The sequence below is a fragment of the Lithobates pipiens genome, unplaced genomic scaffold, assembly GCF_037356315.1.
Source record: "Lithobates pipiens isolate NorthernLeopardFrog02 unplaced genomic scaffold, aLitPip1_a1.2 Scaffold_28, whole genome shotgun sequence".
Taxonomy (NCBI): domain Eukaryota; kingdom Metazoa; phylum Chordata; class Amphibia; order Anura; family Ranidae; genus Lithobates; species Lithobates pipiens.
Window position 1 is genome coordinate 21,406,150 of NW_027507789.1, and position 23,325 is coordinate 21,429,474.

Genomic DNA, 23,325 nt, shown 5'->3' on the forward strand with positions numbered 1-23,325 from the left:
TCTGCGTGCCCAATTGTCTATGCATAAAATGTCCATGGGTAACATTGCAGGAATGTAAAAAAGTCAGCCCAAGAGAGAATCCATTTTCTCTTTTGCTGAGGAGGTTTGCTTCCTCCCTGATGGTTGATGTATGCCATCGCCTTGGCGATGTTCAACTGAATCCAGATCAGATGACCCACCAACAGGGTGGTCTAACACTGAAGGGACAGTCAAATTGCCCACAGTTACAAGAGGTTTGTCAAGAGGCAAGATTTCAGATGGCAAGGTGACCAGGATGCCTCCCCAGCCTGACAGGCTGCTGTCCATCAGGAGAATCTGCCAAAAAATGGAACGAAAGGATTTTCCCGGCTCACAAATCAGATTCCTTGCCCACAAGGCCAAGGATAGCCTTGCCTTTGGCATCAACCTGTTCAAAGACAGATGGGCATTAGTGTTACATTTCAACGGTCTGGAAAGAAATTAGGTGAAGAGGACTGCCTCAGCGGAGGTGGTAAGCTAAGAGTGTCACAATGGGTGGTCCAACACTGAAGGGGCAGCTACATTTCCCAAAGCTCTAGGTTTATCAGGATTAGGAAGCACAATTCAACAGCCAAGTGTCCTGCACTAACAAAGTGCCCAGGGCTACTCTCCAACCCAAAAAGGTCGCCGTTCACCAGGAGAAACTACCAAAAAACAGGAAGAAAGGATTTCTCCCACTCCAGATAGTTTCCTGAGCCACCATGCCAGAGACAGTATGGTCTCTTTCTCTAACCAAATTCACCTGTTAAGAGACAGGATTGACTTGCCCCATGGTAATCTAGGTCTCTCTGGTTGAGGGAGGCAATGACAGATTTAGTGAATTTCATCCAAAATTTTTGGACTCGAATGTGGACAGTCAGAGCCATGAGATGGGACAAATGTTCCCACTTCGTTTGGGTACAGTACACATGTGGGAATCTTGGAACCGGTTTGCCTTGGTGACTGGGGGGGGACCAACACTCTAATCCAGAATATCAACCTAAGCAATAACTAGATCATTTTTAAAAGGGATTTTAGACCAATCAGACATGGTTTGACAAAGTAAAGTCATATTCAGGATTGGGTTTACAGCTGGATCCTCCAAAGAAAATAAATCTTTGAAAAGGGCTTCCAACGACTTATCAATTGGGTCCTTAAAGACAGGAGCATCGTCAACTTAGAAGCCTTAGAAGTTTTAAACAACCCAAAACTAGAAACAGAACTGGTAGCAACAGGCTAATCCTCTAGTTTCAGAAGTTGTATGCACTGCATCATAACAAGCCAAAAAGATTTCCCTAATTTAGCAGTATTAGCAGAAGACTGCGATGCCTCGGGGTTAAGCTCATAGGACTTGAGCGACTCAGAAACCAGACAGAGTCTCAGTAGCCAATGGCTCAAACTATTAAGGCTGCCTGTAAGCCAGATACACTATCTGCTGGAGAGAGAGTGGAAGCACACTTGTGGCCTCTGCAATCCAAGTTTAATCCAATAAGTGGGTAACTTGGGTAATAAAGTCTTGCATGACCGTGATAAAGACCTCAGCCAAAAGGGCAGAGGACCCAGCCACACCCGACAGAGCTAAAAGTAGACTAAGAAGTTGGAAGAGTCTAAAGGGAGATCATAAGTGATGCAACGATCGAGTTCCCCATTAACCCAGCCAGTGTTGATGGGGGGAATCCCTCCTGCAGCGCTATTGTGTTCTGCAGCGGCAAGTCTTACCTGCTGGCAAATCACAACGATTACTGCTAGCGGCTATAGCTTCCGGCAGTAATCACATGTAAAAAAAATAAAAAAAATCAAACAAGCTGGTTTCCATCAATCTACTTCAGTACAACCAGTCTGCCCATAAATGGATAAAATCTTGGCTGGTCCCTGCTTAACTGAGCAATACTGGCTCCATCTATGGCTGGCTTAACAGAAGAGAATAACATGATTCCAGGCTGCAGACATTGGCACCATCAGTACCTTGCGGTTTCTCGATTGAAAAAAAAAAAAAAAAGCCAACATTTGATTGGATTGGTTGACGATAGGTTAATCTTTATAGCAAAAACATTGAAGAAGAGATATCCATCATATTAGGACACCAAAAAATAGGTGTGCTCATGGCAGGGAGGGATTATCCTGGGATGGCCTACAGGTTCTTATATTTGCCTGTGTCCAATCCTCCTGTAGGCTGCAGTATAACCTGAAGGTTAAAGACTTCTTTGTGAGTCTCAATGGAGAAGGAAGACAGCATAAACATTATCTCTTCTGCAAGGTAGAATCATCAATCTACCAAATAATGAACAATAAAATAACACTGGCAGATGATTAAAGTTTAAATTATCGTAGAAAATGAAGGACAGCAAGTGTTATTCTCAGCAGTACCAAATTTAATATATAAAAATAATTTATAATATATATATATATATATATATATATATATATATATATATATATATATATATATATATATATATATATATATATATATATATATATATATATCTTTTTTTTTTTATTTAAAAAAAGGACTGTAAAAGCTGCAATAAATAAGAATACATTTTTTGTTTTTGGGTTTAGCTTTGCATTAAAAGCATTCATGCTCCCTAGTACCATCAATGCTAACTTTACAAGCTTTATGTTACCTTGTTGAAAAGTTTCACAGGAGCTGCTATAGATCCAGTTTCCCTGAGGTAGTCAAACCATTTGAAAGGTAGTTTTGTATATCCTATAAAAACAGATAAAAATTAATCTTCTGGTTTTGAGATTACAGACTTGTAAAATATGACATACATAAAAACCATTCTCAATTCAGTTCAACCAGTACCCAGTTAATATTGGTCTGCTCATTACCGCAATTGTAAAAGAAAACACTGTGGCGTTGATTTACTAAAGGCAAATAGACTGTGCACTTTGCAAGTGCAGCTGCACTCTTTTTTTTCTTTGTAAAATGTCAATGTAGGTAAAGCTTTACTTTGTAAAGAATACCCAATCAAAAAAAAAAAAAAGGAATTTTTGCTTGCACATGATTGGATGGAAACCAGCAAAGCTTTACCACAATTTCTAAGCTTTGGGAGGAAAACGAGAGCAACTGCACAGTCCATTTGGCTTTAGTAAATCACCCCCCTGTGTGCCATGAGAGCACCCTACTTAAATATTTGAACTCTGATATATAACCTTACCTCGTGGCGGAGTTAATTCAATCTTGTTAATTTCACAGAAGCCAACAGGGAATATTGAGGGTGATAAAGCATGATAACAAAACCAGTCTGAACCATCTGCTGCTTCTGACCCGTCAATTCCAATCATCAGGTAGCCTTCGGCTAACACCTTAAGGTGCACATAAAACAAATGTGTTAAGATGGCCGGAACCAAAACTGCTTGGTTTAATCTAACAGATATTGAGCAACCTATATTAAAAATTGTGTACCGATACCCAAATCCAAGCCAAAAGAACATGCGACTACAGTAACATGAAAAAGAATCACCTTTCTAATGGTGGCTACACATATCGCAGAGAGGTTTAGTGGATCGATAGCTTCCAGTTTCATCCCTTCCTTGAACCACTCAGAGTTTTGGTCAACATCTTTGACCTAATAAAAACAAAAAAAACACAACTTAATTTAAAACTGGAACTATAGGCAAAATCAAAGCAGCAAAATGAAACACCCAATAAATCTGGGGTATGGGGTTCATGTGACTTTCTCACCTTCCTCCCACAGGGGCACTGGTGATTGCCAGGGATTGTTGGGCAGGAGGAGTACTCAGAACGGAATCATACCATTATCTCACAAAAGTGAGTACACCCCTCGCATTTTTGTGAATGGGGAGCAGGTGTGTTGAATTTGGTGTTATCGCTCTCACTCTCTCATACTGGTCACTGGAAGTTCAACATGGCGCTTCATGGCAAAGAACTCTGAGGATCTGAACAAAGAAAACGTTGCTCTACATAAAGATGGCCTAGGCTATAAGAAGATAGCCAAGACCCTGAAACTGAGCTGCAGCAAGGTGGCCAAGACCATACAGTGGTTTAACAGGACAGGTTCCACTCAGAACAGGCCTCGCCATGGTCGACCAATGAAGTTGAGTGCACGTGCTCCGGGTCTTATCCAGAGGTTGTCTTTTGGAAATAGACGTATGAGTGCTGTCAGCATTGCTGCAGAGGATGAAGGGGTGGGGGGTCAGCCTGTCAGTGCTCAGACCATACGCCGCACACTGCATCAAATTGGTCTGCATGGCTGTCATCCCAGAAGGAAGCCTCTTCTAAAGATGAAGCACAAGAAAGCCCGCAAACAGTTTGTTGAAGACAAGCAGACTAAGGACATGGATTACTGGAACCATGTCCTGTGGTCTGATGAGACCAAGATAAACTTATTTGGTTCAGACGGTGTCAAGCGCGCGCACGTGCGTGTGCGTGTAACCAGGTGAGGAGTACAAAGACAAGTGTGTCTTGCCTACAGTCAAGCATGGTGGTGGGAGTGTCATGGTCTGGGGTTGCATGAGTGCTGCCGGCACTGGGGAGCTACAGTTTATTGAGGGAACCATGAATGCCAACATGTACTGTGACATACTGAAGCAGAGCATGATCCCCCTCCCATCAAGACACTGGGCCGCAGGGCAATATTCCAACATGATAACGACCCCAAACACACCTCCAAGACCACCACTGCCTTGCTAAAGAAGCTGGGGGTAAAAGGTGATGGACTGGCCAAGCATGTCTCCAGACCTAAACCCTATTGAGCATCTGTGGTACATACTCAAAACGGAAGGTGGAGGAGCTCAAGGTCTCTTAACATCCACCAGCTCTGTGATGTCATCATGGAGGAGCGGAAGAGGACTCCAGTGGCAACCTGTGAAGCTCTGGTGAACTCCATGCCCAAGAAAGTTATGGCAGTGCTGGAAAATAATGGTGGCCACACAAAATAGACACTTTACTCCCAATCTGGACATTTTCACTTCGGGGTGTACTCACTTTTGTTGCCAGCGGTTTACATATTAATGGCTGTGAGTTTAATTATTTTGGAGAGAACAGGAAATTTACACGGTTATACAAGCTGTACACTCACTACTTTACAATGTAGCAAAGTGTCATTTCTTCAGTGTTGTCACATGAAAAGATAGAATAAAATATTTACAAAAATGTGAGGGGTGTACTCACTTTTGTGAGATACTGTACTTAAGAGTGGAACTACAGGCAAAATCAAACATGATGTATATGCTGTAGTCTGTCACGAGTATTAACTGACTTTTTTTGCAACACAGCTTTATTACCTGTTGAGCCTGTCAATTTAGTGTGAATGGGATGTGATTTCAGGCACACAGTTTGTACAGCTGATTTTGCAGCGCACAGACATCGCATGTGATCTGCACAGCAATACCGTGCAAATCACATGTCAGTGATCGCACGCGTGTGAATTCAGCCTTAAAAAAAAAAAAAGATTATATATGCATAGAATTTTGCGGAAAAAAAAAAAAAAAAATCCTTTTACAAGGGCCTGCAAAGCATTGTACCCGTGATCAATGGATTGCAGGTGCAATGTAAGACTACTGCAAACTATCACTGCAGTTTTCTGCCTGTACCTCTGTACAAGCTTTCAATTACTAAGCTGGAGGAAGGGTCAATGGACCACAAGTGCTCCAATTACTGTACTGATTGTTGATTGAGAAGTCCAATTACTGTGATGGCAGGCAGGACTTTTAGTTTACTCATTCACAGCCTCGTACAGCCACAGTCCTGTCAAATACTTTTCAAGCTTAAACCCACTCCCACCCCCATTCTAAGCCCTATACTAAACTACCCTGTAAAAGGAAAGAGGTCAATGCTGATTTATTCTGAAGGCTCTCTGGTCCGGTCACATGATCGGCTCCCATCGCTGGCTTCAGTGGAGAGAAGGGACAGCCGACAGCGGATACCCCATAGTAAGACTTTGGGGGACGTCATAACTCAGGCTCTTTTGCCCTTCTTGGCAGTCTCTCCTCTACACTGAAGCTGGCTGTTGGAGTGATCTTATGACTGGACCAGAATAGGTAAATATAGACATCTTTCCTTTATTTAGTGGTTAGTTAGTAGATAGTTCGTATAGGGCTTAGATAGCAGTAGACTGGACTTCTACTTTCACCTGTCAGATTTTTACTATTGCAGGCTTCTTTAGAGAACACACACACACACACACACACACACAGGCTTCAGACAATAAGTGAAATACTAGAATAAATATGAATATAAATAAATATGAGAAGGCTGGAAATCTGGTCAGATTTTGACTGCTGTGTATGTCCCTGTTATGGATTTCCCTTCACTTCCTGTCTGGTGAAACAGCGCTCAGCAGGACAGGAAGTGAGGGGAAACCACTCTGGACACAGCCACGGTAAGCAGTAAGGACTGAGCAGGCGTTCCAATCCTTCCCCACTCAATCTAAAAGTGGCTTGATGTACACTTTAACATTCAGCCACAGCATTATTTTAGAGGTTTCTTTTGCCATCAAATCCACTGGAGGTCTGACTGGTGGGGGTCAAGTACTACAATTTACACTGCTGAACCACTGTGGAACACTGATGTTTTAATCCGATCATTTTACAACACAGACAGTACCGAATAGGGCCTTGTTTACATGGGGCATACTAAAACGACCAAGGAAAGCCACATTAATCTGCATAGGGATGCACAGGTGTTTGGTGCATCCCCACGCAGACAGTTCCATTGATGTGAATTGTGGACACAGCTGCTACTCCCAATCTGAAATCCAGGTGGGTGGGTGTTCCCGAAGTCACACAGTTTGCATTCTGGACACGCACCCACATTGATGTCAAAATTTGGGAGCAACGGCTGTGTTCATGCAGCTGCTGTGTCCTAAACGGCATCAATGGGATGCACAGAACACAGGACACCCAATGTGAACGAGGCCTAAATTATGCCAACTACACACAAACTTAAAGGTTTAGGAAATAGTGCCAGGAAAGATGTCGAATATGAATATTTACCTTTATAAATAAGTGTGAAGGCGCATTAAAGTGAGATTCATTCTTCTTTAAGATGTCTGAAAAAAAAAATAAACACATCAGTTTGATTCTACCTTTTTTTTTTTTAATTTAGAATTCTAATGCCCCGTACACACGATTGGATTTTCCGACAACAAATGTTGGATGTGAGCTTGTTGGGGGAAAGTCAGACCATGTGTATGCTCCATCCAACATATATTGTTGGACTTTCGGCCAACAAATGTTGGCTAGCAGGCTCAAATTTTTGTTGTCGGACTTTCTGATCATGTGTACACAAGTCCGTCGCACAAAAGTCCACGCATGCTCGGAATCAAGTACGAGCCGGAAGCGATCGGTCTTGTAAAACTAGCGTTTTGGAATGGAGATATCACATGACTATTGAACGCCTTTTATATCGGCTCGCTGTACATCTTGTACGTCACTGCGTTTGTAATTGTTGGCCAACATTTGTGTGACCGTGTGTATGCAAGACAAGTTGGAGCCAACAACCTTCCAACAAAATTCCACATTCCACAGTTTTGTTGTCGGAAAGTCTGATTGTGTGTACGGGGCATTAGGAGTAATGTACAAGAAGCCACAAAGATACAGGCTTTGACTAGCATTGTCACCCACCTTTGAATATGCAGCCCCTACTTGGCTATATATTGTGGCAGATGTGTGTGAAATACAAAACAGAATTTTAAATAATTTTAGTTTCTTGGTAAAACTGCTCAGTATATGTATTTCATTGTGTGATTGCAGCTTTGATTTAATCTAGAAGAATGATAAAGGCGCACAGGAAAGATGACCCAGCTCTGCATGTACCTGATCGCTTAAACCGATGGCCTATGCTTCGAGACCATCCAATAGGATGAATGAGAGGGCTGTACATGTGACACCAGAAGTCGTCAGTCTTGTCCTCGCTCTCCTCGTACACCAGTCGCAGCCGACCCCCGATTACGCTGTCTACGACTGCCACCCGCGTCCGGCATAGGTGCGTTTTGTCGACTACTTCTACCCTCATTGAAGGCTTGAAGGGATACTGCATACTCTCCGACACCTTTTAATAAAAGAAAAAAAAAAAAGGGGGGGGGGGCACAATGTAACTTAAAGTGGTTGTAAAGACATCATCACTCATGTCTCCCAAAAGCTATAGAGACTAGTGTGTTAAGGTATTTTTTTGGGGCATTTTGTTTATAAAAATGGTTCTTAAAGCGGAGTTCCGGCAAAATTTTTTATTGATCCTAGCATTATTACTAATGAAATAAAAAAAGGAGTATACAATGATGATGATCGATTTATGTCAAATTATACATTTCTAACTGGATTATTCTCGCTGTTTCCATCATGATTATGGGCATGTGAAGCCCAATCCAGATCACTTCCTGGATTAGCTTTGGAGAGGTGCATATGCTGGGTAACCAGCATGCACCCCTCGTTCTCATGCATGTGCGATTCAATGGCGGCCGTAGCGCTGATTGCCCACAGACTCCTGGAAAATGGTGTGTCATTTCCCAGGAGCACCGGGGGAGGAAGTCACGAGGAGCTTTGCGGACCAGGAAGTGGCAGATTACGAGGACTACATAGCAACGGGGCGTTTCTGGTAAGTATATAAGAGAAGACCGTACATTTAAGCATGGAAGGTCTGCATTAAAATTTGCCATCTTCTACAGAATATCTAGAAATGGTAGTCATGCCCAAGCAGTACCCTGAAAGATTTACCTTTTGTCTGGAATTCTTCCTGAAAAACATCAATGCACTTCTTAGTGTGCCTGTGTGCCTAAAGCCTTATAGCTGTACATCTGTTGGATTGACCCCTTTCCCACCCCAGTCACATGATCGAAACATTCCCGATCGCAAGTATGCTTCGGCAGATTTCTGGTACCCTCTGGTAACTGTGCTGGGAGCGCACCAGAAAGGTTTACATAGGGCCACATATATGCAGCCTCTCTGTGTTGAAGCCCACCCGCTGAGAGGTCACACACAAGTACAGCTGGCGGGAAGAGGTTACAGGCACTGCTGTTTGTAAATTGCTTATCTCACAAACTTTGGAGTGAGATTTGGTGACATTCCCAACATGCTGCTCACTGTTCTCTGCGCTGGAGAAAAAGCTTCAGTGTAATGATCTCCCTGCTTTTGCTTCATCCAGACTATGCCTTGTGCACCTCTTCTGCTCAGGGGTGGCCCTGTCCATTATGGGGGCACACGGGTGCCACCCCCCCCCCACCCCCCCCATCAATTTCCACCTCCCCTATACATGCGTCTGGCCCCTTTCAGGACACTGGCGTATGGATTCCAATGTGGAGGGGCTGTTTTTTTTGAAGCACCGATTAGAGCCAGAGGCTCTAATAGGCTTCAATATAGGGTGGGCCCGGGTCGCAGAGAGTGCGCTCCAAGCCCACCCAGGTGTGTTACAACAGCAAATCAATATTTGCAGTTTTAACACTGATCCTCCTCCCAGTCAGGAAGCAGGTTCTGACACCGGTCACCCGATTGGCTGAAAAGGCAGGCAATCCTATTGGATGCCTAGGAGGAGGAGGGGAGCTGCTGCACCACGCTGACTGCCACCCGCCCCACGATGGGGTAAGTGCCGGACCGACTGGCAAACAGAAGGAAGGAGGAGTGGGGGGCTGGATGTTTGCCACCCTCTACCAAAAAAAAACCACTAGCCGCCACTGCGTCTTCAATATTCCCCAACCAGTTCACCAGATCCACTCAGATAGCAGAAAGAAAAATCTTGCACCACCAACATGGTCACCTCCACACAGGGCAAGATAAGGCATGGCAAGTCAGGAAAGGAGAAGTGACCAGCTGCAGGGAGCCCACAGACAATACTAGCAACAGATCCTTTGCCCTATGCTTGGCCTCTTTCGCACAGCTTTTACAGTGCATTACCTCATTACAATTTAGCATTCAGTCAAACTGGGAATGGGGTTGTGCTTGCCTGCAACACAGAAATGAGGACTTACAGGATTTTCTTACCTTTTGAGCAAAATCTGCAGGTAGTGTCTTGGCACCAGTTAGTCGCTTGACTAAGAAAGCTTTCCAATTTGAATATTTGTGTTGAATGGCTGTAAAAAAACAAAAAAACACAAAAAACAATTATTTCACAGAAAATACAACTCATAAAAAATAAAAAAATAATAAAAAAGGGAACACAAAAGCCAAAGTAAAATTTATATTGTTTACTAAGATTACAGCAAAAAGCAATTTTAAAACTTTTTACGCTAAATGATCACAACCGATTTCTATATATTTTTTTCCATTATTAAAGGGCGTCCTGTAAGTGATTATTGTTTTAAAAAATGCATAACTTTTATAGCTAGACACAATTATAGAATTTAGCACCGATTTGTGGAAATTCCTGTGTCAGCCCAAACATGGCTGGCTCATTTTAAGGCCTGCACACCACAATACGTTCTGGAAACTCTCCTAAGAGCCTTTCCTCTTGGCAGCAGCATTTCTGCAGAAAAAAACAAAACAAAAGAAAAAAAAAAAAAAAAAAAAAAACGCCTGATGCAAAAGTGTGTAACGTGTTAATAATGCCCGTTAACAGTCATCAAGCACTTGGGTGTCAATTCATTTCATTGGCCAGAATAAGAATTTACAAGCATTTTTTCTGCCAAAACGCTGCTGCTCCTGGGCGTACTGGCAGTGTTTTTTTTTCCTGCCTCTAAAAGCCCCTGCTACTAAAATTCTACGTGTGGACTGACACATAGGCTATCATGCACAGGAGTTAAGAGGCAGAAAAAAATAAATAAATAAAAAAAGAGAATGCCCCTAGAAGTAGCTGCAAAACATTCAGTGTGCATGAGGTCTAAAAGATGAAATGTTTACAGAATTATCGAAGCTGCTCTAGGTGCCATGGTCTTCTGAAAATGCTAGTTACCTGGCTGACGTTCAGCCACAGAATTGCTACAAGTACACAAATCAGGAGTTTGGACCGACTTTCCTGATCTGCATGCTTGTTCCATGTCAGCAAGCATTAAATAAGGGGATTAACTCCAGAGATAAAACAATAATCCTCCCACTTTACAAGACTCTGGTCTGCCCGCACCTGGAGTGCGCTGTCCAGTTCTGGACACCAGTCCTCAGGAAGGATGTACTGGAAATAGAGAGAGTCCAGAGAAGGGCAACAAAACTAATAAAAGGGACTGGAGGACAGTAGTTATGAGGAAAGGTTGCGAGCACTGAACTTATTCTCTCTGTAGAAGAGACGCTTGAGAGGGGGGATATGATTTCAATGTACAAATACCGTACTGGTGACCCCACAATAGGGATAAAAGTTTTCAAGAAAGGGAATTTAATAAGACACTCAGCCATTCACTAAAATTAGAAGAAAAGCAGTTTAACCTTAAACTACGTAGAGGGTTCTTTACTGTAAGAGCAGTAAGAAAGTGGAATTTCCTTCCACAGGCGGTGGTCTCAGCAGGGAGCATCGATAATTTCAGAAAAATATTCGATAAGCATCTGAACGACCGCAACATACAGTGATAAACAAAGTAATACTGACATATAATCGCACACATAGGTTGGACTTGTGTCTTTTTTTCAACCTTGCCTACTATGTAACTTGTCATAGACCGCACGACAACTTGCATTTTCAGAAGCAGGTCAGTGATACGTCTCTAATTCTCTTGATACAGATATCCATTACAGGAGGACTATGTAAAAATAAGATAAAAGCGAGCTGCCCATTAAAATATAAAATAACAAAAACCAGCTTTAGCTGCAGTATTCCCTTACAACCCAAAGAATTCTCCTTCAGTATTTTTTTTTCTAGCACTAGATGTCCTCAGTCTTGTGGCCAGCATCATTTAACCTACCTTCCTCTGAGCCTAGGTCACCTTGGACGTGCCCCCAGCCTGTGACTGGACAGTGAAAGGATAAGCAGCACAGTACTGAGCCGTCCTGGCCAGGAGAACGCACAGTGATTATTGCCATCGACTATAAAGGTATACTATTGTCCAACTGAGTTCACTTTAAAGCCTAAGGCAGGCCATAAATGGTGCGATTTATTTTTCCTGCTACCTCAAGTTGCTGATGGTGTTGATGAGGGAATTGCTCCCCTGGAGCTATTGTGTCCTTGTGTTGCATTTGAGGGGAGTGCAGGATGCCGTCTCTGCCGGGAGAACAGTTATTATTGCTAGCGGCTATAGCGGGTGGCAATAATCAGGTGAAAAACATGACAGGCTGGTTGTACCAAAGTTGATTGATAAACTTGGGTACAATCAGCCGGTCCATGCTGAACTGGTCAAGATTCAAACTGTCCCTGGCCGGGTTAACAAACATGAACTTGTTCTCAGCAATAATAATAAAAAAAAAAATCACTTTTATATACTAGCTAGTAGCAAAGGACTGTTGCACTGTGCTAACAATCAGTAGAAACAGGGATACAGTATTCTGCTGAGTTGAGAAAGGCATCACTTCCTTTTTATTCCTTTGACAACCCTATGAAATTGGGATATGGCTTCCCCAAGGAGAAATAAAATCCTGTGGAAGAAAAAAAAATAAACATACTTTGGGGTGGGACTAGTGGCTTTCCGCTGCTTGCACACCAACCAACCGGGTGAACGTCATTACTACAAATATTACACCAGAAGTCCAGACTGACGTCATTCTCAAACCCTTCATATCGTAGTAAGACGTTGTAGCCTGGAGACATAAGAGCAAAAGGGATTTTAAAAAACACAACACATGATGGAAATGGAGGCACAAGGTTAAAGTTGCTTTTTAATCCTTTACAAACTTTTGGACAGAGCAGCAAAGAATCAGAAGTCCTGTCAGGCTTTTACTGCTATCTGGGTCACCATTAGAAAGATTTATCCTCGCTACCTGTCCCGCTGACAATTTAATCATGCAGGAAGTGAAGGAAAACTTGCAACGAGGATAAAGACAGAAAGAAAACTCTGACAGGGGTTCTCGCTTTCTTCTACTTTGTTGCTGTTGGAGTTTCCTTTCTGGTAAAAATGAAAGCATGATAAGAAATGGAGAGTAACGGGTCCCAGACAGCAGTAAAACCTGGTTGATCCTACTGCTCTATCTCCCCACTTCTGTTCGAGTCCCCAATTTAGTTGCACAACTTGCAGCTGTGGTGGCAACTCTGCACATGCTGTTTTCAGTGAGTTTCTATACTGAGCACCCCCCCCCCCCCCCAATCACGTCTGAACAGCCCATGAGACTATAGAGTCACAGATGTGGGTGTATACACAGTGGTAAATGACAGCCCACTCCCTCTCCCTCCTCCTCTATGCCCACTGACTAGCTAAACACAACAGGGGAGGGATATTACATGTAGATTAATGGTGGCTTCACCTCCCTGTTATTCCAGCACACAGGCTGGAAGAACACAGCCTATGACTGGCAGAAATCTGCCCACATCACATTTCCACAAAATAATAAAGATATAATTTCAAATATATATTTGTATGCCAATTTAAAACAGTTTATTGATCTTATTTTTACTCCGTATTCCAAAGTTTTATTTTTTTTTTTTTTTTTTTTTTACCATGTGACCAGCAGGCTCCTCCTGCTTAAGTTTGCATGCAGACAGTCTGGGAAAGAGCTGGGTCATGTGACAGCTGTACATTTAAGAAAAAGGTACTTAGATTTTTTTTTTTTTATTATTAAAATAACCTGGACGTGGAGATGAGAGGATGCATTAGCTAGATCGATCTCTCCCCCTCTCCTACTCTGGAATCCTGAGACAGCGGGGGGATGGTACAAGCTAATGAGCCCTGAATGATTATCCTATGGAGAGCATTACAGTGAACAAAGGCTGTCCGATTCAGTGAAGACATGGCCGAGTGATGGTGGATGGGCGAGAGGCATCCACTGCACAATTACAGCAACAGTTCCAGGAAGAGCGACTAGCAGGAATAGAAAGCCTGGATCGGAGACTGAAAACCAACTCTTCAAAAGGAGTAGTGGAGACAAGGACACTGCTGGTGACCTGCAAAGAGGAGGCGAGAACAGGCTTGGGGAATTTGAAGGGCTGTCTTATTTTTACTTGGGCAAAGTTTGCACATACACCTGCTAAAAGTAATCAAACTGCTTTACAATCTAAAAGTCAGGCTGGACCCTTAGTGGGTAGAAAAAGCCTAGGCTCGCAAGGGACCAATATAGGCACAAAAGCAGCAATGGTAACAAAGAACTCAGTATCACCCATGGAAGCGGGTGTGGTAGGAGGGGAAGAACCCTCTCTGAAGAAAGTACTACGAGCGGTAAATTCTTGCAAATCCTCTTTGTTTAAAATGACTGAGCAATTAAAAGGGATAAAAGAGGAGTTTAACTTCTTCAGGCATGATGTGCAGAAGGCGAGGGAATGGACAACTGCGGTTGAGGGGAGGGTGAGCTCAGTAGAGGATGATCTGAATCCATTAAAGCAGGAAATGAAAATAATAAAAAGCAAAAAAATTTAATGTTAATACCTTTAAAATGGAAGATATGGAGAATAGAATGCGCAGGAACAAAGTAAGAATATTGGGGCTCCCTGAATGCTGTGAGGGTCCAAACCCTGCAGGCTTCATGGAAACGTGGCTTGTGGAAAACTTTGGGAAGGAATCCTTCTCCCATTTCTTTGCAATAGAGAGAGCACATGGGGGGGGCAAGCCCTGGCAATCTTTGGCAAGAATGCTTTATTTTAAGGATTAGACACTATACTTCAAGAAGGCAAGAGAAAGGAGAGACATACTCTAAAATGGAGTTAAAGTTTTATTTTTCTTTGATGGAGGGAGGGCTACTGTCCACAAGAAAGGTTCACTTTAAATGCCCCTGCCATGGGCATTTAAAGCGGTTTTGTACCTAAAAATTTTTCTTCTTATTTTTTAAAGCACATGCTAACATACTTACAGTAATGAACACTTAAAATATTATTCAGTACTTACCTTATATTTCTGATGTTTGTGCTGACTTCCGGGCTGTCCTCCCGTGGGAGTAGGCGTGGTTATCGGCCTCGCAAAGGTCCCTGGGAAATTTCTAAGCTATTTCCCAAGAATCCATGGGAGACATAGTAATGCCGAAATCTCGTGAGATTTCGGAAGGAGGATGCCGGTCACGGGATGAGGGCGTGTCCGAAATTGCCATTTTCAAAGTGGGCAGGCAGCTGTATCTGATGTGATGGCATCAAGAAACTTTTACAGCGTTGCTCACTGCTATCAGTGAGCATGCGCGAGATGGAGCTGTGGATGCTGGGAGCCGAGCGTCATAGAATACAGGAAGTAAATGCCTGTGGGCTTCAGACGCCCACAGTAATAATGGAAACCGCCGGACTGCTTTTTTAAAAGTTATCCAAAGCAAAAAAAATCGTCACGCCGGGGGTCAAAAACACGCCGATCGTGAATGCTAAGAGACGGTAGGAATCGCCCACCAGTGACACAGGTAAGAAAAAAACAAAACGGCAGCGGAATCCTGCTTTAAGTTCTGCATGAGAGGGTGGGGAGTCAAAGGGAAGGGTGTGGGGATAGATAAAGTTGTTCTGTTAACAGTTTTCTTTATCACTATAAAACACTACAAAGAAATATGAGGATTTTGTAGAAGCACATTTAAAAAAGTAAAAAACAGCTCTCTCTCTTACTCTGGCAGTTTGCCAGGAAGGGGTGGGGGGGGGGGAATGAGTCGGAGGGCCAATGAGAGCTGCACAGCTAAAGGTGTGCCTCTCTGTGTCTGTGTAAATCCAGGAAGTGAACAGGCAACAGCTTCAGCTGCCCACAGTTAAAATGGTTGCAGCCAGACTTGGTGGAGGGAGATTTCTGTAGCATGTTTGTCAAGAATCACAGTATATATAAAATATGCAAAGTGGTTGGAAGGAAGCTTCAGAATGGCAAAGATGTTTTTATAACAAATTATGTGAGCAGACTGCAGTTTCTCTTCAATCACTTAGGCATGGTTTCACATCTCTGCAAGCTGCATTTCCGCAGGCATGGCAGCTCATTCATTTAAATGGGGTGCGGTGCCTGCAGTTTATGCAGGAAAACGATTCCTGCACCATTTTAAACCTCAGCTGGAGGGAAATCGATTGCAATTTCCCGGAACCCGCACTGCAGTTTTAAACATGTGGGGGTGCCCTTTGCATGTCTGCAAAGGAGCAGCACGGTTTGGCTGTGGGTGCGCAAACAGGTGCGATTTACCCGCTGTCCCATACAAGTGAGAACCTAGACTTATGAGTATGCAGCTTTTTTTTTTTGTTTTTTGTTTTATCCTTGCCCGTGTCCCTGCTTCAGCTGGTGCTCAGAAACCAGTGAAGAGTAAATATAAATATAAAAAAATTATATTAATATATATACACACACACACACACACACACACACACACACACACATAAATAAAAAAATAAATAAAAACACTACCTGCCAGTTTCACTATCACAGCAATCCAAAACACTTTTGTAGTCAGATTCTGATCTGTGTTGAGGACTTCGACTCGCACACCTTCAGCTATGTCCCCCCAGCAGTTGCCCATTGGTGCCTGTGATGGGAAGATAATGTCAGATGTGTTGTCCATAGGTGCCTACCAACCGTTTTGCAACATGATCCAAATACATACCAGCCTTTTGTCAGTTTTCTCTACAATTATTGCATTTTTAATAAAATACCTACATTTTTATGTACATTATCAGTGCATTGGCTTGTTTTTTTTTCCACTTAGACCTATAGTTAGCACATGTGATGACATGATGGAAACATTGTGGGATAAAGCGTAATTCCTATTCAAAAAATAAATAAATTTCCCTCTGGATGAGCTATGTACATTGCAGTGAAGTTTTTTTTCCCCCCGGTTCACACCGAATACGGCTTTGAAATCGCACTACTTCATCGCAATTTTAAAGCTGTGGATCAATGTGATTTCATGTACAGATGTCAAAGCAAGTCTCACATGAAATCGCCAAATTAGTGCAAGTCGGAGTCGTGCAGATCTGAACGGTTCCATAGGCACAATTCAGGTGCGACTTGCCATACGATTTTGAACTGTCAAATCGCATGACAAGTCGCACCAGTGTGAACGGGGGGGCTCAAGAGACTTTGTTGCAGATTCCTACATTTTTTTTTGTTCTGAATGAATAGCTGTTTGTTTGTGTCCATGTGGAAAGTGAATCTGTATGGGAATGACTTTATAATTATCAACTGCTGCACCCGCAAGGCTCTAATGAGAAAAGTGGCAGGGTCTGCATCCCTTTAGATGTGATCTCCCTTGAGGAGTATCTCACCAAAAATGTAATTTTTGTTCCAGGAGATGCCCAAAAATTGGACTTACCTTTGTGCAGACTTCTGGGGAAAAAAAATCAGTGAGCCAATCACACAAGCAAGAAATTATATATCTGGTGGGCGTTCTGTAGAGCAGTGGTTCTCAACCTTGTCCTCAAGTACCCCCTTCCCCAAACCAGCCATGTTTGCAGGTTTTCCTTCATCTTAGCCCCTGTATACATGGTCGGAGATTTCGACAATCAAATCCATTGGATTTTGTCCGAAACTGTTGCATACACACGGTCGGACTAAGTTGTCGAAAAATCCGATCATTCAGAACGTGATGACGTAATTTCGTTACAATGGGACTACGTTCAGGCTAGTAGCCAATAGCTTTGATGTAGGAATTTGATCTGAGCATGCGTGGCACTTGGTCCGATCAAAATTCTCTACACATGATCGGAGTATGTCCAATCGAACCAGTTGGTCGGAAAATATTTCCAACAAGTTGGAAAATTGGGTCCGACGGATATTCCGACGGAATCAGTCCGATGCATACCACACACAGTCGGATTATCCGACAACACGGTCCGATAGGACACATTCCGACGGATTCTCCGACCGTGTGTACAAGGGCTTACACAGGTCTTGAGTCAGTGGCTTAGTATTTTGGACAGCTATTTTATCTAAGAGAAACTCCCAAAACATGGCCTGTTGGGGGTACATGAGGACAGGGTTGGGAACCACTGCTGTACAGAATGCCTCCAGGTTGTAATATTGCATTTTGCAGAAAATTACAGTGGCTGCAGATTGAAAAGGAAAGGTAATCTGTAATAACATTCAATCAAAATAGGACTTGTATAGCAATTGTATATGTTATAGGTTTTTTTTTTCTTTTTTATTTGCAATTTTTTTTCCCCACAAAAGTTGCGTCCCCCTTTAAAAAGTGTTCTAAAACCCACCATTAAAAAAAAAAAATTTATATATATATATATATATATATATATATATATATATATATATATATATATATATATATATATATATATATATATATATATATATATATATATATATATATATATATATATAAATAAAATGTAGCAGCATTACAATCATTTCCTGTCCCCTTTCTGTGTGCAGTTGGGTGTATTTTATTTCCACCTACAGGGTGGCTCCATTGCCTTGCAGAGTCTCCTGTAGGCTCTTTGTAGTCACTCTAAAGGCCCATACACACGATCGGACTTTTTGACAACAAACATGCAAATTAGCTGTTTTAAAGGCAACATCCGATCGTGTGTACGCTCCATCGGACAAACTTTTTGGGTTTTCATCGGACAAATGTTGGCTGTACGAACAGACAAACATTTCAACAACATAAGTCCGATTGTGTGTACAGAAAGCCATAGGACTTTACAAACACACATGCTCAGAACCAATGCAAAAGATTAGGCAACAATACAGAAGATGACCAAAGGTGGTGGTAAAGAGCAGAAAAACCACGTGATTTGGTAAAAGCTGGCTGAAAAAGTCTGATCGTGTGTATGCTTAACAAGTTCACGGCCAATGCCCTTTGTACAGAGATCCACAGGAAAGTTTGTTTAAAGTCCAATCGTGCGTATGAGGCTTTAGGGCTCATGCACACTGGAGTTGTAAAAAGCACTTTTGTTATTTTTTATTTCTGCCTATAAAAGCTTGAAGAAGCCTGTTCTTTATTGAGCTCTTTCAAGTTTTTTTGAGCAGAAGCGTTTTTTTTTGTTTTTTTTTTGCCACAAACAAACCTCCTGGGTAGTATTTTCTTAAGTACTGTAACCAAAACAAAAAGCTGGAACAAAAGCGCGTTTTCACACATTTTTTTGGTCTCTTTGGGGCACTAGCTCCTCTCAAAAACGTGAGTTTGGTGGGGGTTTTTCTGCCTGTAGGAGCATATGCCTGAAAACTTACAATTAGTCTGATTGTTGGGTTGGCTGCTCACTTTTAGGGTAGGCGCGGTATTTTGATATGCCTGAAAACACCTAAAAACACCCTAGTGTTCATGAACACATTGGCTAACATTGAGGGGAGTTTATAGGCAAAATAAATAAGAGTGCAAAAGCCTGTAGGAGCAGCATCTGTGAGCTGCAGCGTGCATGAGCCCTGACGTCCACTCCACCAGACAGCACTACATGGGAGCTTGCACAGCTTGGTGCTGTGGGTCAGCTGCTACAAACGTGGGGGGAGATTTACGAAAACTAGAGCACTCAAAATCTGGTGCAGCTGTGCATGGTAGCTAATCAGCTTCTAATTTCAGCTTGTTCAATTAGACCCCACTCACACTGGGGCCGCAGCCACGTTAGCGCTAAAGCGTCGCTCATTTTAGCGGCACTTTAGCTCAGTTTAAGCAACGCTTTTCGGCCACTAGCGGGGAGCTTTTATCACCAAAGTTGGGGTTTAAAATCCCCCATCTTTGCAAAGTGCATTTACAAAGTGCTTTCCCAGGCACGTTGGAAGCGCTGCCCATTCATTTCAATGGGCAGGGTGTTTTGGGAGTGCTGTATACAGCGTTCCCAAACCACCCCAAAGATGCTGCTTGCAGGACTGTTACCAACGTCCCGTAAGCGCACCGCCCCAGTGTGAAAAGTCACACTGAAATGAATGGGAGGCAGTTTTCAGGCACTATTTTTAGAGCTAAAACCGCCTTAATGTGAAAGGGGTCTAAAAGGGGGTTTCCTTAAAGAAGAAGTCCCACTAGATGTTAAGTTAAAGGGGGGGTAAAGGTTCGCGTTTTTCTCGCCTTAATGCATTGTATGGCATTAAGGGGAAAAAAAAACACCCCAGCCCCCCCGTTTTACTTACCCGTGCCCCAAATTTCCACGTCGCTCTCTGCGCGGCTCTTCATTGGATAGAGTGATAGCAGTGCTGCTATTGGCTCCCGCTGCTGTCAATCAAATCCAATGTCGGGGGCGCCGGGGCCAAGTCATACACTCGGCAGTTATGGATGCCGAGTGTATGACATGGGAGCGCGCCCGCAAGGTAACCCCCTCGGGACAGAGCTTCCCAGAGGGGGTTATCTATTGCGGGGAACCTTCCCATATCATCTCTATTGCGGGGAGGAGCCACGAGAGCCACCGTGGGACCCCAGAACAGGTGGATCGGGGCCACTCTGTGCAAAATGAACTGCACAGTGGAGGCAAGTATGATATGCTTGTTATTTATAAAAAATAAAACTGTACCTTTAGTGTCACTTTAAATTCCCCCTGGTGACTCTGTGCAAATAGCACTTACTCCCATTAAAAGCACCTCCCCAGTGTGAAAAGTCACACTGAAATGAATGGGAGGTGGTTTTCAGGCGCTATTTCTACCGCTAAAACACCTGAAAACCGTCTCAGTGTGAAATGGGTCTTAAGCTTTGGTAATAAAATCTGGATGCCGATTGGTTTCTATGGAGAGCTGCACCAGATTTTGCACTCTCCAGCTTTAGTACATAAACCTCAGTCAGAAAGTTTTGGGAACAACCCATTCAACCCAGAGGGGTGGAGTCAAATTTCTCAGCATCGGTCACCTCGTAGGTAATGGTCCCTACACACGATCGGAATATCGTACGAAAGCGGTCGTCCGAGGAAAGATCGTACGATTTTCGGATCGCGTGTACACTACTTTCGACAGCCGATCACGACCGTTCATCCGATATTATTCGATCGGACATGCACGGAAATTTTCCTTGTACGATTCCATATCGTACGATTTTCGTTTAGTCAATATAGTTGTCGTCCGAAAATACAATACAAATACATTACAACACATGACATCACTAACGTTTTTTTTCTTCTATCGTACGAGAATTTTCATGACTTTATTTAGCTATTCAATTTCTACTTGCGATTATTAACCGAAAACGGTCGTGAGATCGGTCGTACGATATTCGGATCGGGTGTACGGGGCATAAGGACACACAAACCTTCACAGTGCTCCAATGAATGATACAGAAAGTGCGGTTAGCATTCGTACAAGCCATAACCGCTGCACTTACGTGTCTGAAGCAAGAGACTGGAGCTGCCAGCAGGTTATTGCTAGTGATGTAGGTACCCCAGCTAAATCCCTCTGCAGGGATTGCTGCAAAACAAGGAAGAATAAAAAATGATGAACTCATTGCCACATATGCAGGTGAAACGCACTTCTAGAGAGAGGACTTACCAGTTTTACTTAACGATTGATTCTTCAATGTAGCCTGATACTGCGCGTAAGCTGCGAGCTTAGCCACGAGAGGCTGTTTTTGGAGAACCTTTGCCCTTTTAGTGGGAGGTTTACCCTAAAAGAGGGAGAAAAGCATCAGAATAGAACATGCAGCAAGGCGGCAATGATCACTGGTAGGCTGAAATGAACTAAGCTGCCTATGGACTGAGAGACCCAGTCGCTCGCATATTTAGGGCAAAATGACAGGGTCTGTGTAAGACCTTACACATGCCTCTCCAGCGCTCTACTGCTGCTGCAAAATACCTGGTGCGTCTAGGTATAAGGGAGCATGTCACCTCCTCCCATAAATGCAGGACTCAGGTAAGTTTCTCATACAGAAATCCATTACCAGAACCTCTAGTGGCTGCTAAGGTTCTAGTAGAGGTTTTTTTGACGGTCAAAGCTGAGGTCCAAATCAGACAAGTCAATGCCTTTGCTACAGTCAGAGTGCCCAGATCAAATGAAAGATCACCAAAAATAACTTTTATGTTCCTTTATATACTATCATACATTGGATAAGTCTAAGGCAAGCTATAGACGGTGCAATTTTCTCTCTTGCAACCAGTGTTGATGTGGGAATCCCTTCTGTGGAGCTATTGTGTTCTCCTGGGGGGTGTACAGGGATCTGTTCCTGCTGCCGGGAGAACACAGTGATTATTGATAGCTGCTGGCAACAATCGAATGCCAAAAATCCGACATGCTGTTTGTACTCAAGTCGATTGATGGCCTGCCCATTGACGATTCCAATTTCAGCCAGTTCAGCTGGGACCCTCTATGGCTGGCTTAAGTGATTTAGCTAAAAAATGTAAAAAACTGAAAAAACAGCACAAGGGACATAACTTGCAAATCAGCAGGATCTATCCCTTGTACGTTTTCTTCTTCTTTGATGAAATCCCGCTCTGTACCTGCCACCCCCTACCACTGCTGCCATAATCTTCTGGTGTGGCAGGGGTTAATACAAGCAAGTGGGCTGTCACAGGCTCGCATAAAGAGCCGACTTTACCTGCTCTTTCCACCTAGCTGCTCCATTTACAGAAGCCGTACTACAACTTCAAATGAATGAAACCAGATCCATGAATGGATGGAGAGGAAAAATCCACACCCCCTCAAATTCTTAGATCCTGTTCTATTCATAGAAGCTGTAGGATGGCTTCTATGAATGGTGCAGCCAAGCAGAAAGAGCAGGCACAGTCGGGCTCTCTTCATGAAAGCCTGTGAACAGCCCCTTTGGTGTATTAACCCCTGCTATAGCAGAAGATTACAGCAGCAGTGGTGGGGTGGGGTGGGGGTGGCAGGTACAGAGGAGGATTTCAACTGAAAGAAAAATAATCCGTACAAGGGATACATCCTACTGATTGTAAGTTATGTCCCTTATGCTGATTTTTCAGTTTCTGATTTTAGCTAAATCACTAAAAGCTGGCCATAGAGGGCCCCAGCTAAAAAAGGCCAACATTTCGAACCATCTATTGGCAGGCCATCAATTGACTTGAGTAAAAACAGCACGGCGGATTTCTGGCATTCGATTATTGCTATAGCCGCCAGCAATAATCATGGTGTTCTCCCTCCGGAGAACACAATAGAGACCAATAGAAGGGATTCCTCCAGCAACATTGACTGGTTGCAGGAGAGAAAAGGGACACATCCTACTGACTGCAAGTTATGTCTCTTCTGCTAATTTTTCTGTTTTTAATTTTAGCTATTCTTAGGCTTTAAAAAAGACAAAAAGTAACCCCCTTGGTCCAAGAGATCAGTTCAGACACCCAAGCATTGTAGCAATATCACACAGGAGGAGGTCACATGGTCTCCCATACCCAGAAGCACTGGATTAATTCTCTAGGTGAAGTAGAGGAAGGAGTGGCTGAAGGAGGCGAGCATCAGGGAAAAATGGTCCTTTCCACACACAGGGTGTAGATTTACTAAAAACACACAGAATCTGGTGCAGCTGTGCATAATAACCAATCAGCTTCCAGGTTTT

General features: G+C 43.1%; 1 protein-coding gene across 7 annotated transcripts in view; it reads right to left on the reverse strand.

Moving 5' to 3' along the window:
• The window catches only part of MBTD1 (mbt domain containing 1), an 84,773-nt gene that overhangs the window by 36,996 nt on the left and 24,452 nt on the right, over nt 1-23,325 (reverse strand). For all 7 annotated transcript variants that reach the window (XM_077458891.1, XM_077458890.1, XM_077458892.1 and 4 more), the window contains 10 exons: nt 21,312-21,426; nt 21,148-21,230; nt 16,305-16,422; nt 12,478-12,612; nt 9,940-10,028; nt 7,783-8,017; nt 6,961-7,016; nt 3,468-3,572; nt 3,162-3,309; nt 2,625-2,707 (listed from right to left, as the gene is read on the reverse strand). In XM_077458891.1, the coding sequence (XP_077315017.1) occupies nt 2,625-2,707; nt 3,162-3,309; nt 3,468-3,572; nt 6,961-7,016; nt 7,783-8,017; nt 9,940-10,028; nt 12,478-12,612; nt 16,305-16,422; nt 21,148-21,230; nt 21,312-21,426 (1,167 nt within the window). The remainder of the gene's footprint in view (nt 1-2,624; nt 2,708-3,161; nt 3,310-3,467; nt 3,573-6,960; nt 7,017-7,782; nt 8,018-9,939; nt 10,029-12,477; nt 12,613-16,304; nt 16,423-21,147; nt 21,231-21,311; nt 21,427-23,325) is intronic.